The sequence below is a fragment of the Hypanus sabinus genome, chromosome 8 (assembly GCF_030144855.1).
Source record: "Hypanus sabinus isolate sHypSab1 chromosome 8, sHypSab1.hap1, whole genome shotgun sequence".
NCBI lineage: Eukaryota > Metazoa > Chordata > Chondrichthyes > Myliobatiformes > Dasyatidae > Hypanus > Hypanus sabinus.
The window spans coordinates 13743393-13757327 of NC_082713.1; the positions used below are offsets into that span (position 1 = coordinate 13743393).

At 42.0% G+C, this 13935-nt stretch overlaps 1 protein-coding gene across 1 annotated transcript; it reads right to left on the reverse strand.

The window, feature by feature from the left end:
* Positions 1-251: 251 nt before the first annotated feature.
* LOC132397870 (aristaless-related homeobox protein-like) lies at positions 252-11034 on the reverse strand. Its single transcript, XM_059976626.1, has 5 exons — positions 10836-11034; positions 10104-10575; positions 9198-9243; positions 6923-7203; positions 252-477 (listed from the first exon to the last, which is right to left on the reverse strand). The coding sequence occupies exons 1-5, from the start codon at positions 11032-11034 to the stop codon at positions 252-254; spliced, it is 1224 nt and encodes a 407-aa protein (XP_059832609.1).
* Between the last annotated feature and the right edge of the window lie 2901 nt (positions 11035-13935).

Genomic DNA, 13935 nt, shown 5'->3' on the forward strand with positions numbered 1-13935 from the left:
GATGTAAGGGTTTATTAAGTTAAAACAAAGCCTATATAATAGTCTGCCCACCATCCCAGATAAATGGCAATGCAATGTAATGTGGCTTGCTATTATCTGGACTCTCCCCCCAAGAGTTTCAATGCATTTGTAAGTAGCAGCCATTTCTTGAGAGGTGCATTTGGGGGTCAGTCTCTTGAGGTGCTTTCTCTTTCGGTATCGGCCTTCTGGCCACTGTACCACAGTACCATTGTTATAGGGCTGCTCGCCTCTTAACAGACCTGTTTGCCTGTATTTGTCAGATTAGGGAGTAAGCTGATGGGAGGGCTGTGTGTCGCATGTTCTTTAGCTTTCAGTCTCAGACTGGCGATGCTGCTGGACTTTCTGTCCATGGCTGTCGAATGTGAGTGAGGTGGAAAGACACCGGGGTCAACTGCAGAGACTGAAGGCTTCACAATCAGGGATGTCGCCATCAGAGGATTCATTGTTGTGAAGAACCTGAAAACCACAAACGCAATAAGCTGAAGGAATAAAGCACAATAGATTCTGATCACACCCTCCCCAGAGTGTCTACATTGGACTTTGACAAAGCAAACGAACCTTACTTATTTTAGAGATTCAGCGTGGATCAGGCCCTTCTGGCCCAATGTGTCACACCACCTCACAATTCACCTATTTAACTCTACCCTAATAACAGAAAATTTATGATGACAAATTTACCTATCGACTGGTAGGTCTTCAGATAATGGGAGGAAACCAGAGCACCCAGAGAAAACTCATACACTCATGGGAAGAATGTACAAATTTTCTTCCACAGGATGTTGGAATTAAACTTCCAACTCCAGAATGCCCTGAGCTGTAATAGCATTACTCTAACCGCTACGATACCTTGGTGTCTCTAGTTGGTGAATGTACTGTAAAGTATTAAGAGTCTGGTGATTGATCTGGATGTATATAAAATCATGAAGACCACAGATAAGGCCATGATGTCATGGAACATTTCAACACATGATACAAGACCTTTGGCCCAATTTCCAGAGTTTTCCCATATCCATCTAAGTCCCACCCCTTCATAAATCTAACCAAGTGTGTCTTAAATGATCTCATTGTACCTGCCTTAATCACTTCCCCCGGCAGCTGGTTCATAATACTTACCACTTGAAAAAGTTGCAAAACTGATCCACATGCAGCCTCACTGACAGCTTACTGTACTGTCCAACTCCTATATTCAATGCTATGAAACATGAACTCCTTCTCCCAGCACAGGGGAGTCTATAATCAGAGGTATCAACTGTACCTAATAAAGTCACCACTTTGTGAATGTTCGTGGTCTTTTGCTACTGTAGCCCTTCCACTTCAAGGCTGTGCATTCAGAGATGCTCTTCTTCACGCCACCCATTGTAATGTGCAGTTATTTGAGTTACTATCACCTTCCAGTCAGTTTGAATCAGTCTGGCCGTTCTCTTCTGACCTCTCTCATTAACAAAGTGTTTTCACCCGCAGAACTACCACTCACTAGATGATATTTGTTTTTTGCCCCGGTCTCTGTAAGCCCCAGAGACTGTTGTGCTTGAGAACCCCAGGAGATCAGCAGTTTCCAAGATACTCAACCACATGTCTTTCACCAACAATCATTCCACCACGGTCAAAGTCATTTAGATCACATTTCTTCCCCATTCTGACGTTTGTTCTGAAGAACTCTTGACCATGTCCGTATGCTTTTATGCACTGAGTTGCAGCCATGTGATTGGCTGATCAGATATTTACATAACAAATAGGTGTGTCTAATAAAGTAGCCATGCAGTGTACAGTAGGGTAACAGGTCCTTTTGTCCCAATGAACCTAGGCAATCCATTTACACCCATGTGTCTAATTAACCTGCTTACCCAAATGTCTTTGGAAACCAAAGCACCTGGAAAAAAAACCCACATGGTCACATGGAGAATGTACACTCTCCTTACAGACAGAGGTAGAACTGATCTCTGGTTGAGGGTGCTGTAATAGCATTATGCCAACCACTGTGCTACTGTACCTGTCTACATTTAGGCATGTATGAGGGTAGGAAAGGATTAGCAAGATGTGGGCCAAACACAGGCAAGTGGGATGAGCTGAGGTAGGCATGTTATTTGGCATGGATAACATGGTCTGAAGGGTCTGTTTCCCTATAACTTTATAGCGCCAGTCACTTATGTTCAGCACTTGGAGATGAAACGTTTTGCCCTCTCCACATGGTTGCCTACTGACCTGTTAATTACCATCCAATTTCTTCCTTAAAATCAAGAACAAAAAATTTAATAAAATGATTGGGATAAAACAATTATTGCAGAAGATGAGTTATTAACCTTCCATTTCTTATAAATCAAACTTTTGCTCAGATGTGAATACAATTTATGGCGATGATAAAACATTTGATGTCAAGACAAAATATTTCTTGTGTTTGTAAACTCAAGAGATTCTGCAGCTGTTGGAAATCCAGAGCAACACACACAACACACAAAATGCTGGAGGAACTCAGCACGTAAGGCAACATTTATGGAAAGGAAGAAAGAGCTGATGTTTCAGGCTACGACCTTTCATCAGGACTGGAAAGGAAGGGAGAAGAAGCCAGAATAAGAAGGCGAGGAGGATAAGAAGGAGTTTGAGTTCCAAGGAAGAACACATGGCTGTGATATTGAGATTGGGGGAGCACATGGTCAAAGGGTTGGAGAGAAGCAGAGATCACAGAAGGGGCATAGTGAGAGAGGGTCTCGCTGAAGTAAAGAGAAGATTTAAGCTTCTTCAGGGTAGGCATACCTCAAACAGACTTCACAGTGGAGCAGCAAATCATGAACAAAAGACATTGCGCAAATGCTGGAAATCTGGGCAACAAACACAAAATGCTGGAGGAACTCAATAGGTTAGGCAGCATTTATGGAAAGGAATAAACTGTCAATGTTTTGGGCTGAGAACAGTACTGATGAAGTGTTTTGGCTAGAAACATTGACTGTTTATTAAATTTCAAAGATGCTGCCTAACCTGCTGAGTTCCTCCAGCATTTTCTGCATTTGCAAAAACAGATTTGGCTACATTACTTAACTTGATATAAAATATTTAGCAATTATTGGATGTTGATCAGTAGATCAAGTTGTCCTGCTTTACTTCTGCTGAACCATTCCCGTTGTTACAAAATATATGAACCCAAGCCAAGCACTCCGAATTGCTGAGATTTTGTTCCTCACTGAGAAGAACAGCAATGGATATACTCCGGACTGGAGTAAAATTCTGAGATGACCTGGATATTGTTTGTTCTGCAATCTGACTAAACTTTCTTTGAGGGACAATTACCCTTTGAAATGTGATTGGTATGTGACACTACTTTTACAAACCATTTCAGGGTGCCCGGGTAGAGTATTGGTTAATGTGATGCTACTAAGTTCAGGTCTTTCAGGGTTTGGAGGTTAATTCCGGTGCCATCTGTAAGGAGTTTGTACATTCTCTCCACAAACTGTGTGGGTTTCCTCCAGGTACTCCAGTTTCCTCCCTAAGTCCAGACGTACCAGTTAGTAGGCTAATTGTACTGTGATTAGGTTACAGTTAAATCAGTAGGTTAACAAGCAGTGCTGGAAGGACCAGTTCCACACTGTATCTCTAAATTAGTAAAGTAAGTACACCTACAAGTAGTATAATTTGCAAATTTTGCGCTGAAGAATTTACAGAGAATATAAAGGAAAGCTGCAAAAAAAAGACATACTGTACTTTGTTTCATTAACAGGGAAGAAAACCTTTAAGATGGAGGTGGGCTGTATTTGAGTAATACAAATTATTTAGATAATTATAGACTAATACCACTACCATACTTTCATATTACTAATGGTTACATTAGTCATGTCTCCCCAAACAGATCCTTTACCCCCCCCCCCCAGTTGAAGGAAGGTCAGCGAGCTCCTGGTGGGCAAAGGAAACGCTTCAAAAGATAACATCAAGATCAGCCTCAATGAAAATCAACATTACATCTGAAACCTGGGAAGACATTGCACTCAATAGATACACCTGGAGGAAATCTGTTCAAAAGAGAGCTGCACTACATGAGAGTGAACTCTGTTGTGCCACAGAAAAAGGAGACTGAACGACCAGGACCCAAACACTATCCACATGCAACACTTACTCTTTTCCACATTGTCTCTACAGCCACCTGAGGACTCACCAACTGACAACCCCCAAGGAGAAGATCATATTCAACTTAAATGATCAGACTACCAAGTTACTTAATAGGAAGTAATTAATTGAAATTATTACCATACTTTCTAGATAGCAAACAGTTATCTAGTAGGCATAGAGATTTGACTGTGCATCACAATTGGGCATAAAAAAAACAAATAATTAATTTACAAAAAGAGGAAATATGTGAGTTGTTATTTATTGGACTGATGACCCTGCTTTGGGCAGTAACAGACTAGGTAACGTACTGGTGTTATTCATGGAACCATAACAACAGAGAGAGAGCTTAAATGACTCATGGGGTCTTTGCCACTTCTCTGTAGGACAATGCCCTCTTGAGGCTCTCCACTGGTTGGTTTGACTATCGATTTTAAGTCCTAGCTGTCTATGTATAGGAAAACCAATATACAAGCCAAGACAGTACGGTATGGAGAGCAACCTGCTGCCCACATAGCAGGCTCCCTTTCCACATGCAGCAGATGAATCTAAAGGTATGGCAGAGACCGATATCGTATGGCACCAGCGGCACTGCAGGAGTTGACAGTTAGCATTGAACTCAACTCAGCATAGGACTGCATTAGGGACTCCAACTGGAATTTCCTCAGGGTTTATTCTCGAAGCCTTCCCCAAGGCGGTGGAGGTTTGAGATCAGTTTTCCTTCTAGATGAACTGCCAACCACAGCTGATGATCCCCATCTGCCCGAAGCAACTGGTTTTAAGGTGCCAGTTACCCGCCTATGTACTTTCTGTCAGTAGAATAGTTTCATGAGGATTAGTAGCTAAATCACACATGAAGGTCTGGAGCTAGATTTAGGAGTCAGAGGCTATTTGAGATGCACACCATTGGCAGCACTTAGTAAGTAGTGGGAGCTCATCATCACTACCTCTCCTAGCTAGAACAACCTTAAGGTCAAATTATCTGTCTGCATCCCCATCTCCCATCCACTTTCCTTTGAAAGCCCTGGCATAATCAAAGTAATTTAAATCAGAGTTCAAGAGTAATGTTTTCATTTCAATAATAATAATGATGATAATAATAATGTCAGCATTAAGATTTCTATCAACTGCAGTTTTTCTTCGATTAAAGGAAGAGCAAGAAAGAAATTAAATATTGGGGCTTTGAAAGCTATCACTCCATTTCCACCTGCCAATTTCTCAAAGCATGGGTTACTTTGAATGCATTTTCTGTGTAATTTTAACCACATCCTAACAGGCTTCCATTAATCTAAAGATATATTCTGTCATTAATTGCAAAAGTACTGTATATTTGACTCAATCAATAAGTAAAACATTAAGGGCATATATACAGAAAGGTGCCAAAGAAAGGTCAATAACATCTTGAAGGGTCCTACCTACCATGCTCATGGACTGCTTGTCTCAATCCTATTAGGGTGGTGGCAGTGTAGCAAATACGTCAGGACCACCAGACTCAGAAACTGTTATTTTTCCCAGGCAGCAAGGCTGATCAATACCGTCACCTACTAACCAACCCCTTAACACCCATAACTGTCACTACTTTATTGTTTCCTGTCAGTTACCTTATATACAAACTCAAATATTCCTATGTTGAACATCACTTAATGGACTTATAATCAATGTGTATAAGCAATCTTATGTATTGAAATGTGTGTCTTCTACTGTGTTCTTTATGTTATTGTGTACATGTGTTTTTTTTGTGTGCTACATCAGATCCAGAGTAACAATTAATTCGTTTGGCTATACACTTGAATCACTGAAAATGACATTAAAATATCCTGAATGACTCTAAAGAGGGGTTATTAATTGAAACATGGCGATATTGTACCCACATCTTCAACATAAGACAACAGATGCAGTAGCTATGATCCAGCCTTGAATTACTTTTGTTGAATTTTAATGGCCACTAATGGTAAATGTTGGGATTTCACGCAATTTTGAATGGGAATATGCAGAACCCATGTCACGTGCTCATCTTAACTCCGACGCCGAGATAATAATGCCTTTATTAGTGCTTTATAAGGTATTGCTCAGACTGCACTTGGAATGTTGGGAGCAGTTTTCAGTTGAGTTTTGGACTAAAATTGGATGTGTTGCCATTAAAAAGGGTTCAGAGGAAGTTCATGAGAAAAATCCCAGGAATGAAAAGGTTAACATATGGAGAGCATTTGATAACTCTGGGCGTGTACTCGCTGGAGTTTGAAAGAAAGAGGCAGGATCTAATTGAAACCTATCGAATACTGAAAGGCCTAGATAGACTGGATATGGAGAGGATGCCTCCATGGAGTGGGTGAGTCTAGGACCACAGGGCACCGCCTCAGACAAGAGGGACGTCAATTTAGAACAGAAATGAGGGAGAATTTCTTTAGCCAGAGGGTGTTGAATCCGTGGAATTCATTGCCACAGCTGCTTGTGGAGGCCAAGTCATTGGGGATATTTGAAGTGGAGGTTGATAGGTTCTTGGTTAAAGACATCAATGTTACCGGGAGGAAGTAGGAAAATGAGGTTGAGAGGGAAAATAAATCAGCTATGATGGTATGGTGGAGCAGACTCGAGAAGTTGAATGGCTCAATTCTGCTCCCGTGCCGTATGGTACTTTGTTATAAACAACGGGTAATGTTTATCCAATGTTTGCCTTAGAGGGAAAAAACCTGCATTATTTGCGTGTTAAATTAAGAACATACTTTATAAACACAACGGTCTAACATCGAACAGTCATGACAATTAGTGTTTAAAATGTGAGAACGGATCCCGAGGTGTTTATACCAACCTTCCAAAGTGTGGGTTGAGTAATGGGTGTCTGAAGAAAGTAGTCCCGATGAAGGTGCTGATTCCTAGCTGGGCTGCTGAACTGTAGGCGTTGGTGCCTGTTGCCGCGGAGAGAGCAGGGATGGATGATGACCTCCAGCTCGACTCCAAGCCAGTGGACTGGGCCAATGGCACGTCTAGGTAGAGCCCCAGCGGGCTGGTCAGAGACAAGCCGTGCGGATGGCTCAGGCTTCCCGCCTTCTCACGCTTCCTCCACTTGGCTCTGCGGTTTTGGAACCACACCTAGCACGGAACAGCGGGGTAAGAGCGTCCAATTAATCAAAGCTAGCCAAGAAACTGCGCACCCCAAGCAAGACCACAACCATTCAACCACAACCTGGATGCATTTCCAATCATTGTCGAGTATTGGCAATGAACTGGTCTTCATTGTACGTCACTAAAGCGTTTAAAAGGTAGATTCTGGATGAAATGATTAAGAAAGCGCTAAATATTCCCTGTGGAGAACCAAAATAAACAAAAAAAAATCATAATAAAACTGAAAATGTTGCAAACTCTCAGCGGGTCAGTGAGTGTGGAGCAGCGTTTCCGGTCGATAACTCCTCATTAGACTCAACAACAGTTTCTTGATAAACAAACACAAAATACTCGAGGACCTCAGCAGGTCGGGAGGCAAGGATTAAACAGTCGACGTTTCTGGCCGAGATCTCGCAAGAGGACTTTTTTTTCTCTTCACAGACGACCTGCTAAATGGTTCCTGCATTTTCAGCCTGTTTAACGATTTCCAGTATCTGCATTTTATTTTCATCAACTTTTAAATGGGGTTATTTATTTTAATATAATTAACTTGTGATTGGCTGAATTATTTGTACCATGATAAATTCTAATTAATGTCCCGGTGTACATAACCTAAGATTTAAGATTATTGCCAATTTTTTTTTAGTACTTCCAAAGAACCCCATCCGCTGGTGCTTCATGTCATTGCGAGGATATTCCAACCCAGATTACACAACGATCCCCAACGCTGAAGTTCTCAACACAAAACGAAATGAAATTTCGAAGGTAGACGCAAACGCCGCGGGTCATCTCAATTCTTAATCGCGGTGCCCATTCCTGAAAACAGCGGGAATTTTAGGTTATCCAAGATGTTAAACATCTCCAGCGATTTATTTGAAATTAGCGATTGTTTGAATTGTTGCTACATTTCCGGAGGGCAGATGCGCTCTCTGGGCAGGTCTTCAGTCGGGAGCCTTACACGAAGGATGACTGTTCAGACATTAGGTTATTTCTAAGTGTAGAATTTTAACACGATATGTCTGAAATTAAACGTCTCGGTACGTGGGTGTAACAACAATTACAGAACGCGCGAACGAACTTGACAGTTATCAATACTTATCCTTGTAGATGAATTAATTCCATCTCTCAGCGTTTTAAAAAAAAAGTTTCTTCCCCTCTGCCATCAGATTTCTGAACGGACAATGAACGTATAAACACTACCTCATTTCCTCTCTTTTCGCACAACTTAATCTATATCGTATTGTAATTTACAGCGTTGCATTATGTATTGCACTGTACTGCTGGCGCATGACATATGCCAGTGATATTAAACCTGATGCTGCAATAATCGTTACGATGTGGTAAAAAGTGTTTCACCAAACAAGGGGGTTTGACAGGAAAACCTGATTCTTGAACAAAAATATAGTCTTATAGTGTTATAACTGGATTTATTTTAATGTGTTAATTATTTATTTGCGATAAGGCGAAAATCGTTGAAATTCTCATTTGCCCAGCAAGGCGAGGGGTTATGTTTTAATTAAATAAACTTGTCCAGACAGCCCAGTGCCGGTGTTGCTGTACGCCAGATGGTTTCTGTTCCCGGACACTCCCCAGAGCCCTTTGTAACTTCATCACTCCCTGGAGATCTGAAAGTGAGTGGATTATTTACTGAATGTAGACGATTTAACTTTGGTCTGCATCGTACTTCACAAGTTGCCGCAGAATGTTGAATATGTGACTTAACCTAACGGAACAAATGGATGTTTAAATTCTATGGTTTAAAACTGGTTTCATTTTCTCCCTAACTCCCTCACGAAGATTTCTCCGATTTAGATGTTTACAATGCGGTGTACAATCTGAAGATTTAACGAGCACGTCGAATATCGTCTAAGGCCCATTCCACACGCCGTTATCTGCAGGAGCAAATTAACGCAATTTTGCATCTGTCACTGGTTCCGAGATTTAACCCTGCCATGCCAAATTAAAGGATTAGGAACACACACCTGGACCCGTGCTTCGGTTAAATCGAGTCGCATTGCCAGGTCTTCCCTGCGAAGAAACACAACATTATTATCCACTTTTACATTGCAGACACAGCACTGCAATGTCCAGCTGACCTTAAATTAAACTGACTAGCCCAGTGCTTTCGCCAGTTTCTTGGCTCAGATTCCCAACACGGGCAGAATATTCATATCGTATCAGAAAACGGGTGCTGAACATTTATTTGTTTATATTTTAAAACAGCAAATATATATAACAGTCGACGTATATAACAAAGTAACTTCACTTAAAAATGTTACAATTTGGACACTTAATCCGTTACATGTCACCATGACTCCATCAAAACGGTAATATAGTCTCGGGAATAAATCACGCGGGAAGGGATAGAGATTTTAAAAAATGTAGTGTATTTTTAATCATGCTTTTATGTTAACTGCAGCCTACTTTTTAAGCGATTTAGAAATTACCTCTCAATCTGAAAGGCTCAATTTTGTTTTGCTGTATATTTTTGTAAGAGATTTATAAACTTTCTTTTGTGTAGTTTTCCATTGAATTTCTTTCTTCTGCTATGATACCCGCAGCATGAAAATGTAGTATTTGGTGATGTATATATTTTAATAATAAATTTACTTTGAACTTTGATTCAAAAATTACCTCTTATTTTGTGAGACATAAATTGCTATTGTAAGAGACTTACAAACCTTAGCGAGAACTTTTATACGGGCTGAATTTTAATCAACATGTTTTGAAAATTCTTACTCATTTCCTTGTGATGTGGTTTGGTTTAATGTGGAGCCGGAGTTAATTAACTTTGGTTCTTTCAGGAGCCGCTAGGAGAGCAGAGGCTAGGGCTACTGGTATTGCGGGTGACGGCAGTCGCCTAGTTTCCTGCGCTGAGCTCCAGTTACCTTGTGAAGACATCGGGGTAGTGGGTTTTCCGGAAAGCTCTCTCCAACTCCTCCAGCTGAAAGTTAGTGAAGGTAGTTCTGTAGCGACGCTGCTTCCGTTTGAAAGACCCGTCCTCCTGTTCACTAACGCAAGGGAAGTACTGAAGATTGGTGCTTTCCCCGACACACTCCCTCTGATCCGCGACTTCTTTCGACCTCTCCTCATCAGCTCCCGTTCCCAGTGACTGGCTTTCCGAGACATTTTCTCTCTCCCCACAAGTCTTCGCACCCCGTTCCCCTAACATCGAAGGTAAAGCGTTTTCCACCGGTGGTAAAAGCTTCACATCGCACCGTCGCTCCCCCTGTGCCGGCACGGGGCTGGGATCGGTTTTCGTTTCGCTCGAAAGAAATTCATCGCCCTTGACTGCCCCTCGTCCCGAGCTTGTGTGTTGAAGCCAACCCCGTTCTTGGTTCCTGATGCCTGCCGAATGATCTCAAGAAAAACAATAAAACTTAATCATAATAATTTACCTAAGTTAATTCCATACAATTGCAAAAAAGTAATTTTCGTAAACATTTTAACTATGTGGCGTGTTTTTCCCTTTTTTAAGCACTGCTGTTTTAGAAATATTATATAATACAAAGAACAGTATTTTATTCTGGCAATTCTTAACAAACGTATGGACAGAATTATTTTGTTTGTGAGGGGGGAGGTCAGGAAGGCTTGTTCGGTAGGAAGCCCTACCAACTTACCCGCATTTTCCTCGGTTTCCCCCTGGAGGTTTCTGACGCCAGGTGAGCGAGCATCTTCCCGTTTGACAGGCCGGCTGGTGCGCCCCAAGATACTGTCAATGAGATAGGAAGAGAGCAGAGGAAAAGGCTGAGGCTTCTCAGTAACGGCGGCATCCAAGCTCCCTGGACAAGGCGGCGAGCTGTTCCCCTGAGTTTGCATGGCGCTCCCGCTTCTCTGCAAATGTCAGAAGACCAACTTTTCCCCCCGAAAGCATCAACATGTCTAACGAGCGCATTAATGACGCTCTGCAATTTGTGCGCGCACCACTTTAAGTAAACATCTCCAGCCACACTTCCCATTGGTAGTGTGACCAGCGAGATATCATTACATAACCCAAAATCTGCGATGGATCTCTCCTTTGCAGACACCTTAATATAAATCTACTAACTGGCACGAACCATGTTATGAGTTTCATCGGTCACGTTTTGGCTCAGAATCAGAATTAAGTTTAATACCACTGACGTATGCCAAAGTTTATGGTTTCGTGGCAGCAGTACATTCTTAAAAAGATTTAATTTATACTTATTTCAATTTATATGTAGCGCAATAATAGTGACGGCGATCTACATTGACATTAGCTTTATGGCTGGTAAAATTACATCTTTCCATGTATGTTTTAAAAATTTAAGTACAGTTATCAACCATTCTGAAAATGGCAGCTAATGTCTATAGCAGTTAGCGCAGTCACTTTACAGCGGGGTTCGATTCCCGCCGCTGTCTATAGGGAATTTGTATCTTCTCCTCGGAACCGTGTGGGTTTCCTCCGGGCGCTCAGGCTTCCTCCCAGATTCCAAAGGGTTAGTTGTGGACATGCCATGTAGGCACCTGCAGCATGACAACCCTTCTTACTACACCACACTATAAACACTTTAAATGTTCTGTTTATATTGTAAATACATTCCCGTATTTATGTCCATTTTATTCCATATCCGTAAGTTAACCTCCAACTTTATTAGCTTTTTTATTTGTATATAATTCTTAATTTTGTATACAACTTCTTATACTTTATAATAGCTGAATGTCTTTTTGTTGTGTGTTGTGCCCTGACCAACACTCTTCAGCAAATTCATACACATTTAAATGCATGAGGTGAATAAATCTGATCCTTAAATATCCTTATGAAACTATTGACGCAGAGATCAAGTATGAAGTTACCATGTACATACAATAGATCCTCCAGATGCCGGAAATCTTGACGAACTCGGCACGTCATGTAGTATCTATGGAGGGGAATAACAGTCAATGTTTTGGACATTGATTAAAATGAGGGGAAGGAATCTCAGGGGAATGTTCTTTGCACAGGGGGTAATGCATATCTAGAACACGCTGTCAGAGGAAGCTGTATGAAGTAAGCACACTTACAATATTTGAAAGACATTTGGAAAGGTACATGAATAGTAAAGTTTCAGAGGGATTTCAAAGTTTAAAGTCCAAAGTTCAATGTAAATTTATCAAAGTACTATCCATTTCCATACACTACCCTGAGATTCATATTAGTATATTGGGTGCCAGAGTAGCATAGCAGTTAGCATGATGCTATTTCACCTCGGGGTGTCAGAGATTGGATTTCATTTCCGGTGCTGCCTGTAAGGAGTTTGTACGTTCTGCCCATGAACTATGTAAGTTTTCTCTGGGTACTCTGATTTCCTTCCATCTACCTTAAGATTCATTTACCCCCAGGTATTTACAATAAAAAAAATATATGGAGCGACTGGACAGGACTATATTTCAAGAAAGTGTCTTAGTCCCGATTGCTAATTCCCTTTCTTGTCCCTAATCTCCTTTGATTATGCCTTGATTCCAATCATTAATTTCCCATTTACTGCTAATTCGCTCGATGACAGCACACTTGGTCTCCATCAAGAACTGCAGTATAAGATCCCTGGCGTCACAACCACTGGTCGCCAGTTCATTGGTCAATTCCCGTGTGATAACTTCATTTCCTGATTGCTTAAAACCGTTAGTTCTAAATTCAGCTCCAGTTTCAAGATAATCCATGAAAACCCTGTTTCCATGCCAAGACTCCATATCAGAGCTCCGTATCAAGATTCCTCCTGTTTGCTGTTCAACATTCACGCCTGCGCCAGCATCTCAACTCAATCTCTGTACCTGTGTCCTGCACTTGGGTTCTCCTCAGTTGCTCCTATTGGAGCAGACACAAACTGGCCACAATGAACCCAGCGGACACAAATTCCCTGCAACAAGCCCTTGCCAGCCAGGGCAATCAGGTGCTCCGGGATATCATGGGGAACCTCTGTTCCCTGTTAGTGAACGTAAAAAAGGTCAGTGAACATACGGGCCCAGTTCACTGAGTATCCATTCATCTTACCCCATCCACTCCGGGAACTCTGTCTGACCAGCCCGGACAGCTTGTAGTGGCAATACCTTATGTGTCGACAACACGACCACTAAGAGAGCCACACGTACCTGAACCAGAACCCTACACTGGGGATCTGGGGAAGTGCCAGGCCTTTCTGCTGCAATGCTACTTGGTGTTTGAGCAGCAGTCATCCACGTACACCATGGAGAGATCAAAGATAGCTTACATCATGGGGTTGTTGCGAGGAAGTGCCTTAGTGTGGGCCACCATGATTTGGGATAATCAGCCAGAGACCTGCACTTCATTCCCTACCTTCATCTCAGAAATGAGGAAGATTTTTGACCATTCTGTCCATGGTAAAGATGCTGCTAAGCAACTACTCACCCTCCATCAGGGCTCCTGCAGTGTTTCCAAATACTCTGTGGAGTTCTGGATGCTAGCAGCCGACTCGGGGTGGAATGATGAGGTACTCCAGGATGTATTTTGGCAAGGCCTCTGTGACATGGTAAAGGATGAGTTGGCAGCAAGGGATGACACCAACAGCCTGGATTCATTGATCTCCCTAGCTACCAGGCTGGACAACCGACTCTGAGAACGTCAAAGGGAGAGGACTGGTCGTCCTACACCTTCAGTCACCCCACGGCACACTTCACCTTCTTCTCCCAGCCCTAGCCTCTCCCCTCCTCCTGCTCCTAGAATAGCTCCTGGTCTGGCCGTTTCCACCACCCCAGGAGAGGAAC

Bases quoted from the DNA above. Each gene is read 5' to 3' on its own strand.
- LOC132397870 (XM_059976626.1), bottom strand. From the start codon at position 11,034: ATGCAAACTCAGGGGAACAGCTCGCCGCCTTGTCCAGGGAGCTTGGAT. The intron at 10,576-10,835 runs GTAAGTTGGTAG...GTTTTTCTTGAG, and splicing joins GGAAACCGAGGAAAATGCGG to ATCATTCGGCAGGCATCAGG. The intron at 9,244-10,103 runs GTAACTGGAGCT...GTTTCTTCGCAG, and splicing joins TACCCCGATGTCTTCACAAG to GGAAGACCTGGCAATGCGAC.